The 22,553-nt window shown below is 41.1% G+C and overlaps 1 protein-coding gene across 16 annotated transcripts in view; it reads right to left on the minus strand.

The window, feature by feature from the left end:
• Positions 1-2,706: 2,706 nt before the first annotated feature.
• LOC127496079 (protein NLRC5-like) overlaps positions 2,707-22,553 on the minus strand; it is an 87,177-nt gene continuing 67,330 nt past the window's right edge. For 8 of the 16 annotated variants that reach the window (XM_051863691.1, XM_051863690.1, XM_051863689.1 and 5 more), the window contains 8 exons: positions 11,783-12,040; positions 11,441-11,686; positions 11,106-11,351; positions 4,908-5,165; positions 4,505-4,810; positions 4,121-4,393; positions 3,940-4,023; positions 2,707-3,511 (listed from right to left, as the gene is read on the minus strand). In XM_051863691.1, the coding sequence (XP_051719651.1) occupies positions 3,445-3,511; positions 3,940-4,023; positions 4,121-4,393; positions 4,505-4,810; positions 4,908-5,165; positions 11,106-11,351; positions 11,441-11,686; positions 11,783-12,040 (1,738 nt within the window). In that variant the 3' untranslated portion in view covers positions 2,707-3,444. Of the gene's footprint in view, positions 3,512-3,939; positions 4,024-4,120; positions 4,394-4,504; positions 4,811-4,907; positions 5,166-11,105; positions 11,352-11,440; positions 11,687-11,782; positions 12,041-13,424; positions 13,863-15,052; positions 15,509-21,502; positions 21,947-22,553 lie in introns of those variants that run through there. The other 8 variants (XR_007925239.1, XR_007925238.1, XR_007925237.1 and 5 more) reach the window with 5 other exon arrangements.

The following is a 22,553-nucleotide window of genomic DNA, read 5'->3' on the forward strand; positions in this document are numbered from 1 at the left end:
ATGATTAATTAAAATGAAACCACCCAACAATATTTTGAACATGTTTTACACACTTCATATATATCAACATTTTGTATTTTGATACATTCTTTAAATTAACTTTGCTAAAGAAGAATGTACAACTTACAGTTTAAATTAAATTTACTATGCACAGGAACACAGAGAGTGTTATATTAACAATTATAGTACAATTATTTATAATCGTTTTTCATATAGATACACTTGACAAAAAAATAAAAAAACATATGGTGTGCAAAAATAAGACTAATTCTGTAAGAACTGTCTTTGAGTAGGATGTGTATAATAATTATTTAAAATGACAAAAATATTTAAAATAATATTAATAATTAAATTATTAATAAACAAATATAGGGTTTTGTTATATTTCTTACTTCTTTTTAATGTAGTCCCTAAGATATTATAAACATTAAAACAATAAGACAAATTTGAGTCAGTTTTCTTTGTGTAGGTGTCTAAAAATGTAACTGTTATTAATAAACAATTATTTATGGGGACATTGCCATTGGTAATTAATGTTTTACATATTGAAATATTTATATTTAAAATGAAAACACCATACAACATTCTGATGTTTTAATCCTGTTTTTGTATATTTTTATTGTATTCTATATTGCATATTTTACCTTTTTAAACAGGCGTTGTCAACATTTAGTATTCTGATATACTTTCACATGTAAAATTAATTGTTAAAGGAGAATGTGAAATGCAAAGTTTGTCTAATTGAAAAGAACTATAACGAACATATAGTGTTATAGCAAGTACTGAAAACACTGCAAATAAGTACAACATTTTTAAAACATACAAGCAAGATAAAAAAACATATTTACAAATACACAAGATAAATCCAGAATCCAGAGTAAGTCCAAAATTGCAAAAGATAGAGAGAGAGAGAGAAAGAGGGCATGGAACAAACAGAATGATTTTCATGGCCAACAGAATTATAATGTTTGTGAACGAACTTATTATTATATAAACTATTACAAATACTCATTATTATATGAACTAGTTCTACTAATGAACAGCCGATCAGAAATGCCCTACACATGCACAGACCTTAAGTTATTTTTTCTTTTCAGCAATCCACCTCTGTCTCTCAGCATCTCTCAGATTGGGGACTGCTGAAACTCTGTCCATGTCATCTGTGCATTCATTCCCTGCGCCTGATACAGGCAGAGCACTTTAGCTGGACAGTAAATGTATTTGCCTGACATTTGCACACAAAATTATGGTTACGTTTGTGATGTTTGCGGGTCAATTTGACCCGCATATTTTAATATTCTAAGGCAACTGTACAGACCCAAATTAAAAACATGTTTTGGTTATATTTTGTTACCTTAGTTTTTTTACTACCCAATGAAGCTAAAAAAGGAGCTTTTCCTCACTTATTTCAATAAAAAAATATATTTTGTCAGCCACATATGGTAAAAATGAGCTATCAAAGTTTGTGAAAATATAAAGTTGTTTTACCTGTTAACGTTCTGTTCCACTTTTTGAGCATAGATATAAAAATGACTTTTCCAACCTAAATTGTTAAAAATCTTGAAAACGTCAGAGCACAGATTTAAGTTTGGTATCTTTTTAAAGAGAAGACTTCACAGATTATTGTAGAAGTAAAAAAAAAGTTGTAAAAATAAAGTTTAAAAAAATATAGAAGTTTGTTTATGAAAATTTAAAATATATAAAATATATTTTTTTATATTTTTATATAAAATATATATTTTACAAAACAAGTTCAACTCTAAAACTATGAAAATCAAAGCTAAATACTATCTGAACAAGTTTTGTGCCAAATTTTAGGTTGATATCTCAAAAAAAGAACTTCAGTAAGATTTTTTTGCACGCAGTACCAAACTTTTTCATTAGATGACATTCATATTCCACCTTTGACCATATAAGCACTCGTCAATTTCCATATATGGTTTGAGTGATCTGAACCATATTTTTCCATACTTTTCAAAATATTTATGAAGTAGTATAGTATAGTATAGTATAGTTTGGCACCACATCACAAATGAAGAATCTATCGCTATTTATCTATTGCTCTATCATTTCTTTTGAAAATTAGTCACCAAATATGAAACATAGAGATACAAAAATACAAATATTTTTATAAATCATAAATTCATTTATTCATTATGTGTAATGTGTGAAAAGGATTGATAAAAGTTAATAATTTGTACATGATTGTATGGGGTTTTTTTCATAGTGTGATTTTTGGGGAATTGTATTGAATCCAGTTAGGGTCAATTTGACCTGGAACAGTGCATGAGGGTTAATCTTACCTGCTAGTTAAGCACTATTAGAATGAATAGGAAAAGTTAAGGGAAGTTAAGCTTAACCATTTTCCTGCACATAGACAAATTCTACTGCTTTTGTTCATGTAACCATCTTAATAAATACATCTACATCATGTTATTTTATTTTATTTTTTTTACTTTTAAATACTGAGGCGACTAAGCAGATAAGCAGGTTGGTTCCAGTGTTCAGTGTTCTGACAGTAAATCTTGTCCTTTTAACTTTTCTACCAGGCCAAGGACAGGAACACATAAGAACACAGGACACAAAGTTTTAGTACAACATCAGCAGAGTTTACTGAACAATCTTTTAGTTGTGTCTTTCCCAGTGCTCAGTGTAACTTACTCTGACCAGCACTGTTTCAACAAAACAAGGTCAACGGACTAAACCTTAAAATGGAGACCTCGTCTTATCTTTATTTATGAAGACAACACAAGATTAGATTAAAGAGTAACAAGGTTAAAAGTATTAAGTAAATGAACATTGAATAATAATGAACAAATATACATGTAGTGATATCAAGATAAAGATATGATAAAACAAATGTACAATTAAGTACAACATTTTTGCTCAGATTGGGTCTAACTATACATTTTACTGCAAACTCACAACTTCCGTACAGCTCAAATAAGTGTATTAAAACAGACTGGATTGGAGATTGGAGTTCATTTACATCACATTTACATTTATTCATATAGCAGACTCTTGTATAAGAATACATGTGGAAGACAAAAGAGAAAATACAGGCTAGAACACGGAGACGAGACCTCAGTCTCTTGAACTTGATGTGAGCAGAGAGCGACTCACCAGTTCAGACAGATAAACACCCAGTACTACATAAAAAAATAAAATAAAAAAAATCTTTGTAGCCTAATATGTATATTAAGGTAATATATACATTACCACAATGTTGCAATATTTGAAACATTTCAACAAAATCATTCTGCTTCAGATGAACCAGATTACATTAAAAACACGAAGAAACTCCTTTAAAAATAATCATAAAAATAAACTACCAGATGTTTAGTGTTTTGCAAAGTGATTGTCAGTTTGTTTTATCATGAATTAAGCCATTTACAACTTCTTAATGATGAATCATAAGGTTACAGTCCAGGATCTTATTACAAATCACCATATTTCAAATCGCTTGTCTCCAATGAACTTCTTTCTGTCTCTGACTTTGTTTCCGAACAGTCTGCAAACACAAAATTGACCACAATATAAAGTCATCTGATGTGAGAAAAGTCAACTGAAGTTAAAGTATTCATCATAAAGTATATCATTAATGTATATTTGGCTAAGCTGTGCACAAAATATCTATTTTAAAATGAACCACTTACATTTATGTATGACAAGTAATTTTAAATATGCATTTTCATATATCAAAAATACAGACTTAATCGTATTTATAAATGCTTAAAAAAATGCTTATCATGTGTCCCTTCTATTGTAATTAAACAATTTAATCAGATTACAGAAAACAGATATGACTTTATAACATAGAAATCAAATGATTTATGTTATGTTAGTTAAATCACTAAAACGACTGTTTTATTAATAAATGATGTGGGCTCATAGAGGGTTAATAAACCTATAGTAATAAAACAGCGATCACACACTCACCGTACAGTCTGAATATTGCTGTGAGCGGAGACGACACTGTGGATTCTCTCTGCTGATTCATCTGTGACATTATTGTGACTCAGGCTATAAGAAGAAATGAGACAGAAACAATAAAATGACAGAAATAAACATAAGTTTGAATAAAGAGTTTCTCTGTTCCTGCCGTGTCTCTGTAACTCACTCCAAAGTCTGAGTTTTGTGCAGATGCGGCAGCAGCGGCTTCATGCAGTCGTCAGTGAGTTTACAGTGACTGAGATCCAGTTCTTTCAGCCCTTCAGAATATTCCAGAAACAGCGCCAGCTGTTCACAAGCGCTCTGGTCCATCTGAGTGTGACTGAGGTCCATCTCTCCTCCCAAAGCCTGTGAAAGAGCCTCAGCCATCCTCAAAGAGCCTTTCTGAGATCCACCTTTACTAATACAAGCCAGAAACTGCAGCAGCAGAGCTTTACTACAGCTGATGAGAGGAAGGAGAACACAAAGACAAACATGAATGTGAGAATAATACTGTATATAATGAGCACATTATGTCATATCAGTAATAAAAGCGAACTGTCAGATTTCTCACCTCAGCTGGACTTGAGGCAGGATTGGCCAAAGTTGTTTCAGGGCCGTATCAGAGATCTCACAGTCCTGTAAAATCAACTTCACAACCCTCTGGGTTTTCTGAAGCACAGATGAGATTATTCTACAGTCTTTATTTGTAAGTTTCAAATGTTCTTGATTTTTCTGTGTGTCTGTTAAATCCAGAGCAGAGCAGCAGGAGAAGTCTAGTCTGTTGTGAAGAGCAGAGAGCAGAGCAGCTGCTGCCTCCTGCTGGAGATCAGAGGAACTGCAGCAATGAAGCAGCTTCAGCAGCAGCCGCCTGTCAACACTAAAACACAAAAAAATGCTAACAAAGAGATTCTTGAGCAAAACAACAGTCTATTTAAGTCTAAGACAGTTAAGTCACTGCAGTTAAATCAGTAAACCTGAGTAGTTTGACTTTGTTAAGCAAAGGCAGAAAGCTCTCCAGCTCCTCCTCTGGTATGGAGGTCCAGAGCAGATTGAGTTTGATAGTGTTGCAGTGCTCTAGAGTGAAGCGCAGGGCAGCGCAGTGAACAGAGTCCAACACTCTGCCGTTCAGGTTGATGTCATTTCCTGCTGAACTCATCAGACTGGACACATACTGAGGAAAACGAGTCTCATAAATCTCCATAATGATGGACAGAGTAAAGCTGGGGCTCAACCTGTGGAGAATAAGATCACTCAATGAATCTACCTTAATCACAGGCAGTCAATGAATACAAATTCACAAACTGACAAGAAAACTACAAGCAACTTCAATGACCTAATGGATGAAAGTGTTTAGTCACAATATCAATTTGCAGGCCGATCTGGAAGGCTAATTGGCCATGGGAATTTCTGATGGGTGTAGAATAGCAGTTTTCAATTTATGATTAAAAATAAAGTCTTTGTCTACAACATAAATTACATAGTCTGACCTCAAATTAGTGTTTTTTTTTTTTTTCTAAGTTTCAGTCAAGTTAACTGAACTACACAAGGACTACAACTGGATGTTAGTTTAATGTGCATAACAAATCAGACAACTGTTGTAGTTTTTGTGGCAACTTCTGTTTTAAAAGCGCAAAACTACTGGTTTAAAAAACGTCTCAGGTTACAGATGTAACCCTGGTTCCCTGAGTAGGGAACGAGACGCTGCGTATAACGCATTGGGAACCTTCTGCGTGTTTGCATCATTGAAGCACTCATGTATCTAACCAATCGCGTAGCGAGGCGTCAGAGGCGGGTGACGTCACGGACCAGGAAACTATAAAGCATACCCGGATGCAGAGATCGCTAGCTTCTGGGATAAGTCTGAAGCAAGCACTCGCAAGTATGCTGGGGGTACGACATCTGTAACCTGAGACGTTCCCTTTCATGGGAACTGTCGACGCTGCGTATAACGCATTGGGAACGCAATCCCAGCTGTGCCGTAACTTCAAGTACTTGCCAATGTTAGCTTGACAATACAGAAGACCCCGGAGTGGAGCCGACATCCAGGTTGTAAAACCTAATAAATGTGTGCTGGCATGACCATCCAGCTGCATCACATATATCATCAATGGAAATTCCAGACATCAAAGCTTTTGATGCCGCCATACCCCTAGTAGAATGGGCGTGGACATTCAGTGGGGAAGGCTGTCTGGCCGCTTCGTATGCAAGTGAGATGGCCTTGACCACCCACTTGCTCATCCTCTGCTTCGATGCTGGGCCCCCTTTCTTAGGGGACCCATAACAGACAAACAGTTGATCTTATTTTCGCCACAGGGCAGCTCTCTGGACGTACGCATCTAAAGCCCTCACTGGGCAGAGCTGATTCAGCTTTTCCTGATCCGAATTCCCAAAGGGAGGAGGGTAAAAGGCCTGGAGCACAATAGGGCCTGGGACATTGGTGGGGACCTTCGGCACATAGCCAGGTCTAGCATGAAGGAATGCCTTCACCATTCCTGGGGCAAATTCCAGGTAAGATGGAGCAACTGAAAGTGCTTGTAAATCTCCTATCCTTTTCAGGGAAGTGATAGCAAGTAGGAAAATAGTTTTTAGAGTGAGGAATTTTTCTGGAACCTCCTCTAATGGTTCGAAGGGAGCCTCGGCTAACCCTTGCAGTACCACGGCCAAGTCCCAGGCCGGAACCCTTGTGCGCACTGGAGGCCTCAACCTCAGTGTCCCACGGAGGAAGCGTGTGACAAGGGGGTCTCGTCCAACCGAGGAATCCCCCTCAAGAGGAGCATGATAGGCTGAGATAGCCGCAACATAGACTTTTAAGGTAGAAGGGGATAAGCCTTCTGAGAATTTTTCTTGAAGGAATCTTAGCACAAAGCTTATGGAAGAGTGGACAGGGTCCGTATCATTTTGTCTACACCAAGTAGAGAATAAATTCCATTTATAGGAATATAGCTTCCTCGTGGAGGGAGCTCTGGAGTTAAGGATGGTCTCCACAACCTCAGTTGGGAGACCGGCATCTATGAACCTGGCCCCCTCAGAGGCCAGGCCCATAGCTTCCACAGTTCTGGGCGAGGATGTATTATCGTGCCGCCCGCTTGCGACAGGAGATCCTGTCTGAGGGGAAGCTCCATTGGGGAGCCGTCTAGTAGGGACACTAAGTCCGAGAACCATATCCTGGTTGGCCAGAACGGGGCTACCAGTATCAGGCTGGCCCCCTCCTGGCGTACTTTCTCCAGAACCCCCAGGAGCAGAGCGAACGGGGGAAATGCGTACAGACGTAGCCTTGGCCACGTCTGTACCATGGCATCCAGACCCAAAGGTGCTGGATGTGTTAGGGAGTACCAGAGTGGACACTGGGTTGACTCTCCTGATGCAAATAGGTCGACTTCTGCTTGACCGAAATTTCTCCATATGAGGTCCACCACTTCCGGGTGGAGCTTCCACTCCCCGGGCCTCGGCCCCTGTCTCGACAGGGCGTCTGCTCCCACATTTTGATACCCCGGGATGTAAGCTGCCTTTAGCGAGAGCAGCTTCCCTAGGGACCACAGGAGGATCCGACGGGCCAAGTAATATAGTTGGCGAGACCGCAGACCCCCCTGATGGTTTATGTATGAGACCACCGACATGTTGTCCGTGCGGACCAACACATGGTGGTCTCTCAGGTCTGGGAGGAAGTGTTTCAGTGCTAGAAATACCGCCATCATCTCCAGCCGATTTATGTGCCAGGAGAGCTGATGGTCCTCCCATAGACCCTGAGCTGAGCGACCACTCATGATCGCCCCCCAGCCCGTGAGGGAAGCATCTGTCGTAAGCATTACACGACGACCAGAAGTCCCCAGCACAGGTCCCTGGGACAGGAACCAGGGATTTTTCCACATGGCCAGAGCACGAAGGCATCGCCGCGTGACTTTGATCATGCAAAAAGGATTTCCCCTCGGAGAAAACCCCCTGGTCTTGAGCCACCACTGTAAGGGTCTCATGTGCAGAAGGCCAAAAGGTATCACGTTGGACGCAGCTGCCATCAGACCCAACAATTTCTAAAACTGTTTTACAGTGAGTGACTGGCCTAATTTCACCCCTTTCACGGCTGCGAGAATGGAACTCACACGAGCGGGGGACAGATGCGCCCGCATCGTGGTGGAGTCCCAGACTACACCCAGATAATTGGCAGTCTGAGCCGGAACTAGCACACTCTTTTTGGCATTGAGCCTCAGCCCAAGCCTTTTCATGTGGGACAGGACAGCATCTCGATGCTGAGCTGCCAGTTGCTCTGATTGAGCTAGAATCAACCAATCGTCGATATAGTTTAGTACACAGATGCCCTGGAGTCTCAATGGAGCCAGGGCTGCATCCACGCACTTCGTGAATGTGCGGGGTGATAATGACAGGCCGAACGGAAGAACCCTGTACTGGTAGGCTTCGCCCCCGAAAGCAAACCTGAGGAACTTCCTGTGAGAAGGATGGATGGACAGTACGCAGTCTTTCAGGTCTATCGCCACAAACCAGTCCTCAGACCTGATCTGTGGGATAATCTGTTTGAGTGTAAGCATCTTGAATTTTAGCTTTTGTATAGAGCGATTTAGCACACGTAAATCTATGATAGGACGTAGTCCCCCATCCTTCTTTGGAACGATGAAGTAGCGGCTGTAAAAACCTGACAGCTTGCTGGGAGGAGGAACCCTTTCTATAGCTCCTTTTTGCAAAAGTGTCACAACCTCTTGTTCCATCACCAGAGACTGCTCGGGGGTCACCACTGTGGGAAGGACCCCATTGAACCTGGGCGGGCGAGACCTGAACTGAATTCTGTAACCCTTCTCTATAATGAGCAGCACCCATTTCGATATATTCGGTAGAAGTTTCCATTCTGCCATAAAATCTACTAAGGGAACCAGTCTCTCGAGACTGGCCTCTGGTGTTTTTTGAGCACTTGGCTCGGCTCTCTGAAGCGGCGCACCGGCAACAGATAGCCGAATCAAGTGACGGCCGGCCCTCCTCGGAGGGTCGGCGGGGACCACTGCGCCCTGACGCACACTGGATGGCAGGGTTAGCATAACGGTCCCCTGAGGGCGCCGAAGGGAAGCGGGTGCCAGATATTTTAACACCGGGCTCCCTCCGGAGGGGACCGCCCTCACTGGGTCCTGACCCACAGATGTCAGGACCGCTTCGAAGCCTTCTTGGCAATAATAACGGCCCGCAGGTCCGCTTTACCCCCAGAAGGCTTCTGCTGTGTGGACCGCCCCGACCCCCAGGTTTTCTGCGGAGGGGTACGAGTGGCCACACTAAACTTCTGTTGCGCTCTGTGGTGCGCAGAGGAACTCGTAGACGGCCGAGGCTGCTCCCGCTCAGCAGCCCCGGGGGGAATTTTTGAGCGGCGGGGGAGGAACCTCTGGAACGCCGCAGATTGTTTTTTAGTCTCCTGGAACCTGTCGAAGACTGACGTTACAGCGTCGCCAAACAGGCCCGCAGGAGACAGCGGCGCGTCCATAAGGGCAGTTTTGTCTCTGTCCCTTATGTCCGAGAGGTTCAGCCACAAGTGCCTCTCCGTGGCCACCAAGGCTGCCATAGAGCGACCCACTGACTTGGCCGTCTCTTTGGTGGCACGGAGAGCCAGGTCTGTTGCTTTCCTGAGCTCCTGGATGCACTCAAACGTGGCCTCCCCGCTCTCATCGATTTCCCCCAGCAGGTCAGCTTGATATGCTTGCAGCAGCGACATCGTATGTAAGCACGCTGCTGCCTGGCCTGCTGCCGCATAAGCCTTGCCCACCAAGCCTGATTTTGTCTTTAGGGGCTTAGTGGGCAGCGTCGGGGTTTTTAGGGACGATGCAGATTCGGGCGAGAGATAGCCCGCGAGCGTCTCTTCAACCCGAGGCATCGCCCCATAGCCATGCTGTTTCAGCCCCACTATATTGCTATAGATCGATGTTTGGGGGCTGAACACTCTGTATTGAACTGGCCTTCTCCACGATCTCGACACCTCGGTGTGGAGATCGGGGAAGAAAGGCAAACCCCGACGCTGGGGTAGTGACTGGGCAGGGAGAAACCGTTCATCGAGCTTGCTTTTCGGTTTTGTCTCAGCTCTCTCTGCTGGCCAGTCGATTTTTAACTTATCGACAGCCCTAGTCACTACCTCCAAGAGCTCCTCATACGCTGGGGAAGAGGATGGCGGTTCCTCCTCCCCAGCCTCGGCGCTTGCCGCATCAACCTCCTCGGAGGAAGAGAGGTGAAGCGCCGGTGTCTCTCTCCGGGGGGAAGAAACCGCAGCGCGTGCTTCCACCACCAGAGGAGAGACACTGGACCTGGCAGATGAGGGACGAGATAAGGCTGGGCCCGTCTCCATCCCCTCTGCCAGCTCCATTTGTGAACCCCACGAATGGAGTCTGCGCTGTGCCTCAGCAGCAGCGGGACCCGATCCGCGGGGAACACCAGCCAAGGCACCCTCCTTATCAAAGAGTGCCCGGCGTGATCTTAATACTCTGAGGGTGAGCTTATCGCAATGCACACAGACAGCCCCCTCGAGAGCTGCCTGTGCGTGCTCAACCCCCAGGCAAACAACACACATTTCATGTGTATCCCCCGGTGTCAGGTATCTATCGCAGGGATGTACACATTTGACAAAATGCTGCTGTTTTTCCGCCATTTTTTCCTGTGTCTTTATATATATATATATATATATATATATATATATGGTGCTTGTGAAAACTCTTGTCCTCAGACAAAGAGATTTTAAACAGGCTACTTTCGATGGTAGACAAACAACACCAAATAAGACACACAAGATAACATAGAGTGCTTGCTGAAGACAACAGAAGCTAGTGATCTCTGCATCCGGGTATGCTTTATAGTTTCCTGGTCCGTGACGTCACCCGCCTCTGACGTCTCGCTACGCGATTGGTTAGATACATGAGTGCTTCAATGACGCAAACACGCAGAAGGTTCCTAATGCGTTATACGCAGCGTCGACAGTTCCCACGAAAGGGAACCTCACTTTTGAGGCGTGACTTTGTGTAATATATGTTGCAAAATATAACAGGAAAGTATCTTCAAGTATAAACAACAGACATTATTTTACTCATAAATCAAGTAAAATGAGGATTAAAAAACATTTACAATTCCAGAGGAAACTCATGACTCAAAAACAGTCTTGTAAACTGAACATCTCTCTCCTTAAGAGATTCTTTTACCTTTTCAGCTGGATTCTGTCTAACACCAGCAGAAGTTCTCTGATGTTTTCACAGAGGATTCTGCTCTTTCTAAAGTCCAACTTCAGATTCAGAGCTTGGTGTTGCAGCAGGTAATGAATCAATTCCCAGGTCAGTGAGCAGGAAGTCAGATCTTTAGACACCTTCTTCAGGAAAGAGCGTGTTAGTTCATCATCCTGTGCTTCATACACCAGTGAAACCAGCTGCTGAAGAGTCTCTTTAGAGAACCTGAACACACACAGACAGAACAGCACTTGTCAGTTTGTGAAACAGGTTGATTTACTCACAAAAATGGACCTACTGAACTGAACACAGACCTGATAGTCAGAGTTTCCTGGAGACCCAACAGAGCTGTGAGAGACAGAGCCTCTGATTTACACTCAGTGAGATCCAAACACTGAACAGACAACAGTCTCAGGAGAGACGTCAAGCTGCTCAGGATATGAGAGAGATTTTGCTTTGAGACTTTTGTGAGCAGTGAAAACTCCTCTGTGCTCAGTGGAAAAGGAGCATTCAATGACCTCAGTGCTCTGAACATCTTCACTAACAGTTTGTCTTCCAGACTGTCAAAGATAAAATAAAATCATAAAATCATGAGAAACATTCATTAGTACATTTAAGGATGTTTTAAATGGCAATGCAGATAATGAATGTCAAACCTCAGTTTCTGCAGGTGTGTGATGTGTCTGAAGAGCAGTTTGAGTCCTCTGAGAGAGATGACGCTTGTGTTTAGAGTCAGGTTTAGTTTTAAGGGGGAACAGCCCAGAACTCTCCCCACAGATCTGCAGGTGCTGCTGGGTAATTTTCCACTCAGAGTGACGGTGAAGTCTAAAGCCTGGAGCAGAGGAGTCACCTGATCTACCTTCACTCTGGGTCCAAACACTTTACATAGTGAAGGGATGAACCGCTCAGCATTCCTACAGGACAAGGATTTAATGAATGAAAATGAATAAACATATACACACACATATACACACATATATATACATATATATATATATATATATATACACACAGTGGGTACGGAAAGTATTCAGACCCCCTTAAATTTTTCACTCTTTGTTATATTGCAGCCATTTGCTAAAGTCATTTAAGTTCATTTTTTTCCTCATTAATGTACACACAGCACCCCATATTGTGCTGTGACACTCATATATTTAACTCAGGTGCTGTCCATTTCTTCTGATCATCCTTGAGATGGTTCTACACCTTCATTTGAGTCCAGCTGTGTTTGATTATACTGATTGGACTTGATTAGGAAAGCCACACACCTGTCTATATAAGACCTTACAGCTCACAGTGCATGTCAGAGCAATTGAGAATCATGAGGTCAAAGGAACTGCCTGAAGAGCTCAGAGACAGAATTGAGGCAAGGCACAGATCTGGCCAAGGTTACAAAAAAATTTCTGTTGCACTTAAGGTTCCTAAGAGCACAGTGGCCTCCATAATCCTTAAATGGAAGATGTTTGGGACGACCAGAACCCTTCCTAGAGCTGGCCGTCCGGCCAAACTGAGCTATCGGGGGAGAAGAGCCTTGGTGAGGGAGGTAAAGAAGAACCCAAAGATCACTGTGGCTGAGCTCCAGAGATGCAGTCGGGAGATGGGAGAAAGTTGTAGAAAGTCAACCATCACTGCAGCCCTCCACCAGTCGGGGCCTTATGGCAGAGTGGCCCGACGGAAGCCTCTCCTCAGTGCAAGACACATGAAAAAGACACAGAGCCCTGACTTAAACCCAATTGAGCATCTCTGGAGAGACCTAAAAATGGCTGTCCACCAACGTTTACCATCCAACCTGACAGAACTGGAGAGGATCTGCAAGGAGGAATGGCAGAGGATCCCCAAATCCAGGTGTGAAAAACTTGTTGCATCTTTCCCAAAAAGACTCATGGCTGTATTAGATCAAAAGGGTGCTTCTACTAAATACTGAGCAAAGGGTCTGAATACTTAGGACCATGTGATATTTCAGTTTTTCTTTTTTAATAAATCTGCAAAAATGTCAACAATTCTGTCTTTTTCTGTCAATATGGGGTGCTGTGTGTACATTAATGAGGAAAAAAATGAACTTAAATGATTTTAGCAAATGGCTGCAATATAACAAAGAGTGAAAAATTTAAGGGGGTCTGAATACTTTCTGTACCCACTGTATATATATATATATATATATATATATATAAAATTATCGTGTCATGGTAATATTCAAGCATATTGATTTCAGTTTACAATATGTGGTTGAAAAAGCATATATTTTAAATTAAATATAAAGAAATTTAAAATGGTATTTAAAAAGTATTTAACACAGACCTGAGCTGTGAGATGTAGGGCAGACACTGGAGGAATCCCCTCACTTCACTCTCTTCATCTGTCCAGTCTATCAGCTCTACTGGTTTCTTCTCTGTTTGGAGTTTCAGCACTTCTAGGAGGATGGAGCTCTTTCTCTCTGAGAGATCTATGATCCAGACTGCAGGAGCTGACAACTGATAAATTGGCTGTAATGCTGGAAGGACACTCCTGCCTGTTTGAGTCTCACAGTCCTTCACATGTGACCACAGATCCAGCAGGAAATCAGAGTGATGGTAAGCAAAGTTTTCACAGCGGGGGATAGATGTGTAGCTGCACACAGATGTTAATAGTTCAGTGTAATTTTCTTCTGTATTTTCATCAAACTCTGATGCTGAAACAAACAGATTCAGCAGAAACTTTACAGCATCTTCCCTCTTCCAGTAGATAATGTCACAAAATCTGTGGAGATAAACACATAATTATCACTTTAATGTACAGTGTTGGAGAATATAAAATATTGAAAGTGACTCATTGATTTATTACTAATTATTATAAAAACATATAAACATAAGTTGTACATAAGTGGAGTATTTTTTTTATTTTTTATTTTTTCACAATTCAGTTTTAACTTCATTCAGTATATTTCAGGTGTAGTGTCTGGTTGTGTATAGAGTGTGTGTTATAAATATAATCCCAAATTAAATAATTGGTAAATAAAGAATTTTTGTGTAGCTTATATCTTTCGAAATCTAAACAAAATTAAAAAACAAAGTTGGAGTAATTTAATTTCCTTTAAAAAAAATCATTTGAAATACATGTAATTGGCACATATTCAGCTGATATGAAGGTAAACCTGTGTCAGACAGTTGGTTTCTACACTTTGTTTGTTTTCTGATTGACAGCATGGATTAACAGGCAACAGATAATGTGATTATATATCGTGGCTTCATCCAGCATGCTAATCAGACTACAATTGTCCTTGTCGTTCTGCACTAACTGTGAAAGTCAAGGGTAATGTGTGATGTTTTTTAATCCTGCAAATATTTGATTATGTATTGTGTCATGTATATTTGGACAGAGACATAAAGATTGTAGCTCAACTATGCAAAAACCCACTGTAGCTCGATTATAACTGCATATATAAACATACTGTAGGCTGCATGAAGCTGCTATAATAGAAATACATGAACAGAATCAATCTCTACAGAGACTGAGTGAACAAGATTTGATCAACAGATCTAATTACAACAGGACTATCAGCGGTCAGCTACATAAACACAGCCGCTAAATTAAGACATAAGAACTAGTCTGACCAACTAGCAGTTAGTTAGTGCTAATCAGTCTTACTTTACAGATTCAAATTACACCAATCTACCTTTTTATGTAACTGGTTTAAAACAGTTATAATCAGTCTTCAAGAAAAAACTATGAAATGACTGACTTGTAAGACTAGTCTGAGAAGTTTATGCAACCGGCCACTGTGGTGTTGACAAAACCACACTTCAATTCAGTGTTTTCAATTTTGGTTCACATTCACATATATTTTCCACCCAACATACACATTAATTTAATTAATTTTATTAATTTTATTGTGAGCACTGAATACATTAAAAGCAAATATGGTGGTCTGTTGCCTATGAGACTCTCACCTGAGCTGTGAGATGTAGGGCAGACACTGGAGGAATCCCCTCACTTCACTATCTTCGTCTGTCCAGTCTATCAGATCTACTGGTTTCTTCTCTGTTTGGAGTTTCAGCACTTCTAGGAGGATGGAGCTCTTTCTCTCTGAGAGGTTTATGATCCAGACTGCAGGAGCTGACTGATAAATTGTCTGTAATGCTGGAAGGACACTCCTGCCTGTTTGAGTCTCATAGTCCTTCACATGTGAACACAGATCCAGCAGGAAATCACACTGATCAATCTGATACTCAGTATCATCATCATCATAATTCTCCTCACAGGGGAAAGATGTGTAGCTGCACACAGATGTTAATATTTCAATGTGATTTTCTTCTGTATTTTCTTCAAACTCTGAAGCTGAAACAAACAGATTCAGCAGAAACTTTACAGCAGCTTCTCTCTCTATGTGGATAATGTCGCAAAATCTGTGGAGATACACACATAATTATCACTTTATTGTACAGTGTTGGAGAATATACAGATGCATGATGCATCTCAATTATAATGTTGTAGAAAAGTTCATTTATTTCAGTAATTCAACTCAAATTGTGGAACTCGTGTATTAAATAAATTCAGTGCACACAGACAGAAGTACTTTAAGTCTTTGGTTCTTTTAATTGTGATGATTTTGGCTTACATTTAACAAAAATTCACTATCTCAATAAATTAGAATACTTCATAAGGTCAATAAAAATAAAAAAAAAGGATATTTTAAACAGAAATGTCAGGCTTCTGAAAAGTATGTTCATTTCTATACTTGGTTGGGCCTCCTTTTGCATGAATTACTGCATCAATGCAGCGTGGCATGGAGGCAATCAGCCTGTGGCACTGCTCAGGTGTAATGGAAGCCCAGGTTGCTTTGATAGTGGCCTTCAGGTCATCTGCATTGTTGGGTCTGGTGTCTCTCATCTTCCTCTTGACAAGATTCTCCATGGGGTTCAGGTCAGGCGAGTTTGCTGGCCAATCAAGCACAGTAACACCATGGTCATTGAACCAGCTTTTGGTACCTTTGGCAGTGTGGGCAGCAGGTGCCAAATCCTGCTGGAAAATGAAATCAGCATCTCCATAAAGCTTGTCAGCAGAAGGAGGCATGAAGTGCTCTAAAATTTCCTGGTAGATGGCTGCGCTGACTGTGGACTTGTTACGATGACAGTCACAGCAGCCACAGTGCTTAGCTCTCCAGTGTTTGTACTGTTTTTGTTAGTTTTTCCTGTTTTTTGTTTTTCAATACGATCAGTTTTACCAGGGGTGAACTGCTGAACATTCGGCAGTACACACCACAAAATCTTTTACCGGATTTCGATTATTCAGACGTGTTGTTGAATGTTGTAGTCGGTGGAGCGGCAGCGCTGTTTAGACGCTTCAGGACGCGCAGACGGGGGAAGCGCGCCGGCGCGCTCGTGAAGCTCAGACAGCGCGGATCTGGACAGCATCCATCTGGCCAATCTCCGCTCTCTACCCAACAAAACGGACGAACTCCTTCTGCTCTCCCGGACAAATAAGGATTTTTCGAACTCTGCTGCTCTGTGCTTCACGGAAACCTGGCTGAACGACGCGACGCAGAATCAACAGGGAAATCGTGCGGCGGCGATACGTGCTTTTACGTCAACGAAAGGTGGTGTTCAGATGTAACTGTGTTAAAGAAGATGTGCTGTTCCGATCTTGAAACACTCTTCATTAACAAACCGTTCTATTCGCCGCGGGAGTGTTGCTCGTTCATTCTGGTGAGTGTCCGCAAGAGCACGTGAGCTCGGCTTTATGATACTCGCTGATATGATCACAGAAAGTGGGCAACAACACCGGGACTCTGTTTTAAACATTCTTGGGGACTTTAATAAAGCGATTTTCTCTCACGTGAACTTCCAAAATACAGACAGCATGTTACTTGACCCACCAGAGACAGTAATACACTGGATCACTGTTACACAGCAATAAAGGATGCATATCAGTATTATTTCTGTCCCACGGGCAGTTTGGAGCTCTCTGATCACGGTTTAGTTCATCTCATACCGACCTACAGGCAGAAACTGAAATCATCTAAACCTGTAGCAAAGACTGTAAAGAGATGGACCACCGAAACAGAACGGGCTTTACAAGCCTGTTTCGAATGGACTGATTGGAGTGTTTTTGAAGCTGCTGCCACCGATCTGGACGAGCTCACAGAGACTGTTACATCATATATCAGTTTCTGTGAGGATTTGTGCAGTCCTACAAAGACTCATTTAACTTACAACAATGACAAACCATGGTTCACTGCAAAACTCAGCCAGCTCCATCAGGCTAAAGAAGATGCTCGCAGAAATTGGGACAGAGTCTTGTACAAACAGGTCAAATGCACACTGCAAAGAGGAATTATTCCGATAAGCTTGGAATCAGTTCTCTTCTAATGACATGGCTTCAGTGTGGAAAGGTCTGAAAGTCATCACCAATTACAAGACACCATCCCCCAGCTCTGTGGAGAATCAACAACTGGCAGACGATCTGAACGAGTTTTATTGCAGGTTTGAAAAAACACCATTCACACCTCCTGTAACCCACACCTGCAATTCAGTTCAGTGAAGATGATGTGCGCCAGGTCTTCAGAAAGAACAAGAGAAGAAAGGCACCAGGCCCAGACAGCGTTTCACCAGCCTGTCTGAAAACCTGCGGTGACCAGCTGGCCCCCATCTTCACACAGATCTTCAACAGATCACTGGAGCTGTACGAAGTCCCCTCATGCTTCAAACGCTCCACCATCATCCCCGTCCCAAAGAAACCCAAAATTACTGGACTTAATGACTACAGACCTGTGGCTCTAACGTCTGTGGCCATGAAATCATTTGAAAGACTGGTTTTGGCTTATCTGAAGGACATCACTGGACCCCCTTCAGTTTGCTTACCGAGCAAACAGGTCTGCGAATGATGCAGTCAATATGGGACTGCATTATGTTCTGCAGCATCTGGACAGACCAGGGACTTATGTGAGGATCCTGTTTGTGGACTTCAGCTCTGCTTTTAACACCATCATCCCATCACTCCTCCAGCCCAAATTAACTCAGCTCTCCGTGCCCACCTCTGTCTGTTAGTGGATCACCAGCTTCCTGATAGACAGGCAGCAGCTAGTGAGGCTGGGAAAATTCTCATCCAGCACCCGCACCATCAGCACCAGTGCCCCTCAGGGCTGTGTTCTCTCCCCACTGCTCTTCTCCCTGTACACCAATGACTGCATCTCTAAAGACCCCTCTGTCAAGCTCCTGAAGTTTGCAGATGACACCACACTGATCGGCCTCATCCAGGACGGTGACGAGTCTGCTTACAGACTGGAGGTTGAACAGCTGGCTGTCTGGTGCAGTCTTAACAACCTGGAGCTCAACCCGCTCAAGACAGTGGAGATGATCGTGGACTTCAGGAGAAAACCCCTTGCTCTCCCCCCACTCACCATCATGAAAAGCACTGTGACTGCAGTGGAGTCATTCAGGTTCCTGGGCACCACAATCTCCCAGGAACTGAAGTGGGACAACCACATTGAGTCTATTGTGAAATAGGCCCAGCAGAGGTTGTACTTCCTTCACCAGCTGAGGAAGATCAACCTACCACAGGAGCTGCTGAAACAGTTTTACTCTGCCATCATTGAATCCATCCTCTGCACGTCTATATCTGTCTGGTTCAGCTCAGCTACCAAATCTGACCTCAGAAGACTACAGAGGGTAGTCTGGTCTGCTGAGTGAATCATTGGTACAACCCTCCCCACTCTCCAAGAACTGTACTTATCCAGAGTGAGAAAAAGGGCAAAGAAAATCACTCTGGACCCCTCACATCCAGCACACTCTCTCTTTGAACTGTTGCCATCTGGTCGAGGCTACAGAGCTCTGAGCACCAGAACGACCAGACACAGGAACAGTTTCTTCCTTCAGGCAATCCATCTCATGAACACTTGACAAACACGGAACACACAACACTATTATACATTCTTTACTTAAAACACATACTTATATATATTTCAAATTTGCACACATATTTGTACATACAAATTGTTTATATTATATATATTTTTTTTGCTTTTTTTGCACTTTGTCTATCTTGTATATTAGTCTTTTATTCTTTTTATTATCTGTGTCTTGTCTTGTCGCTGTCACTCTGTTCCACTGTGGAGCTTCTGTCACTAAAACAAATTCCTGGTATGTGTAAACATACCTGGCAATAAAGCTCTTTCTGATTCTGATTCTTTCTGACTTCAGAAAACACAGTGGACCAACACCAGATGACATGGCAGCCCAAATCATCACTGACTGTAGAAACTTCACACTGGACTTCAAGCAACATGGTTTCTGTGCCTCTCCACTCTTCCTCCAGACTCTGGGACCTTGATTTCCAAATGAAATGCAAAATTTACTTTCATCTGAAAAGAGGACTTTGGACCACTGAGCAACAGTCCAGTTCTTTTTCTCCTTAGCCCAGGTAAGATGCTTGTGATGTTGTCTTTGGTTCAGAAGTAGCTTGGTACGTGGAATGTGACAGTTGTAGCCCATTTCCTGAAGACATCTGTGTGCGGTGGCTCTTGATGCACTGACTCCAGCTTCAGTCCACTCCTTTTGAAGCTCTCCTAAGTTCTTAAATTGGCTTCGCCTGACAATCTTCTCAAGCCTGCGGTCATTCCTTTCACTTGTACACCTTTTCCTACCACACTTTTTCCTTCTAGTCAATTTCCATGAATATGCTTTGGCACAGCACTCTGTGAACAGCCAGCTCTTTCAGCAATGACCCTCTGTGGCTTACCCTCATTGTAGAGGGTCTTGATGATCGTCTTCTGGACAACTGTCAAGTCAGTAGACTTCCCCATGACTGCTGTTGGGATTACTGACCTAAACCCAGCATTTATACCCTGAGAATGTTAATTTAATAGAACTTGAAATTAAATATTCTAATAATTTGAGATTGATTTTTTTTTATTTTGATGAGCAGCAAGCTGTAATCATCAAAATGAAAACAAAAAAGTCTGAAAATATTTTACTTTATGTCTAATAAATCTAGAATATATTTAAGTTTTAGTTTTGGAATTAAATTACAGAAAAAAAAAAAAAACTTTTTCATGATATTCAAATTTGAGATGCACCTGTAAAATATTGAAAGTGACTCATTGATTTATTATTAATTAATATAAAAACAAATAAACATAAGTTGTACATAAGTGGAGTATTTTTTTTCACAATTCAGTTTTAACTATTCATTCAGTATATTTCAGTTGTAGTGTCTGGTTGTGTATAGAGTGGTGTGTTATAAATATAATCCTAAATTGAATAATTAGTAAATAACAAATTTTTGTATAGCTTCTATCTTTCGAAATCTAAGCAAAATTAAAAAAAAAAAACAAAGTTTGAGTAATTTAATTTCCTTTAAAAAAATTCATTTCAAATACATGTAATTGGCACATATTCAGTTGATATGAAGGTAAACCTGTGTCAGACAGACAGTTTCTACACTGTGTTTGTTTTCTGATTGACAGAAACACTTAATCAAGATCCATTAAAGTCAAGGGCTGTTTTGTTCTGTGTATTACATCACATCAGTAATCATGTTTACATGCACTTTAAACATTCAATTTCAGTTGGGCTAAAACAATTATTAGTCTTTTAAAATGTTCTGGACATTTTTTTTAGTCCAGTTGAAATTGTACTGGTTTGAAGATTGATTAACAGGCAACAGATAATGTGATTGTATCTTGGCTTCATCCAGCATGTTAATCAGACTACAATTGGCCTAATCATTGTGCACTAACTGTGAAAGTCAAGGGTAATGTGTGATGTTTTTTAATCCTGTAAATATTTGAGTATTGTGTCATGTATATTTGGACAGAGATGAAGATTGTAGTTCAACTATGCAAAAACCCACTGTAGCTCGATTATAACCGCATATATAAACACTGCGTGCTGCATGAAGCTGCAATAATAGAAATACATGAACAGAATCAATCTCTACAGAGACTGACTGAACAAGAGTGAGAGAAGGATTTGATCAATAAATCTACTTACAAGATGACTGCCAGCGGAAAGCTGCATAAACACAGCCGCTAAATTAAGACTGTGTCATAAGAACTAGTCTGAACAACGAGCAATTCGTTAGGGCTAATCAGTCTTACTTTTTAGATTCAAATTACACCAATCTACCTTTTTATGTAACTGGTTTAAAACAATTATGATCAGTCTTGAAGAAAAAAAAAAAAAGGAGATGACTAACTTGTAAGACTAGTCTGAGAAGTTTATGCAACCGGCCGCTGTGGTGTTGACAAAACCACACTTCAATTCAGTGTTTTCAATTCTGAATCCACATATATATCCACATATATATTGTCTACCCAACATATACATTAATTTCATTCATTCTATTGTGAGCACTGAATACAATAAACAAGCATTGTGGTCTGTTCCCCATAAAACTCTCACCTGAGCTGTGAGATGTAGGGCAGACACTGGAGGAATCCCCTCACTTCACTCTCCTCATCTGTCCAGTCTCTCAACTCTACTGGTTTCTTCTCTGTTTGGAGTTTCAGCACTTCTAGGAGGATGGAGCTCTTTCTCTCTGAGAGCTTTATTCTCCAGACTGCAGGAACTGACTGATAAATTGTCTGTAATGCTGGAAGGACACACCTGCCTGTTTGAGTCTCATAGTCCTTCACATGTGAACACAGATCCAGCAGGAAATCACATTGATCTGAGTGATAGTAAGCATAGTTTCCAGAGAGGGGGAAAGATGTGTAGCTGCACACAGATGTTAATAGTTCAGTGTAATTTTCTTCTGTATTTTCATCAAACTCTGATGCTGAAACAAACAGATTCAGCAGAAACTTTACAGCAGCTTCTCTCTTCATGTTGTTAATGCCACAAAATCTGTGGAGATAAACACATAATTATCACTTTATTGTGCAGTGTAGGAGAATATAACATATTGAAAAAAGTGAATTTGAATTATTAATTAATATAAAAACATATATGAACAAAACATGGAGTGATTTTTTTTTTTTTTTTTTTTTGCACAATTCAGTTTTAGCTTCATTCAGTTTATATTTCAGCTGTAGTGTCTGGTTGTGATAGAGTGTGTGTTATAAATATAATCCCAAATTGAATATTAAATTAGATATTTTTGTATAACTTCAATCTTTTGGAATCTAAGGAAAATTAAAAAAAAAAAAAAAAAAAAAAAAAAGTTTGAGCAACTTAATTCATTTCCTTAAACAATTGATTTCAAGTACATGTAATTGGCACATATTCAGTTGATATGAAGGTAAACCTGTGTCAGACAGACAGTTTCTACACTGTGTTTGTTTTCTGATTGACAAGATTGATTAACAGGCAACAGATAATGTGATTGTATCTTGGCTTCATTCAGCATGTTTATCAGACTACAGTTGTCTTCGTCGTTCTGCACTAACTGTGAAAGTCAAGGGTAATGTGTGATGTTTTTTAATCCTGCAAATATTTGATTATGTATCGGGTA

Source organism: Ctenopharyngodon idella, chromosome 15, assembly GCF_019924925.1.
Source record: "Ctenopharyngodon idella isolate HZGC_01 chromosome 15, HZGC01, whole genome shotgun sequence".
Classification (NCBI taxonomy): Eukaryota; Metazoa; Chordata; class Actinopteri; order Cypriniformes; family Xenocyprididae; genus Ctenopharyngodon; species Ctenopharyngodon idella.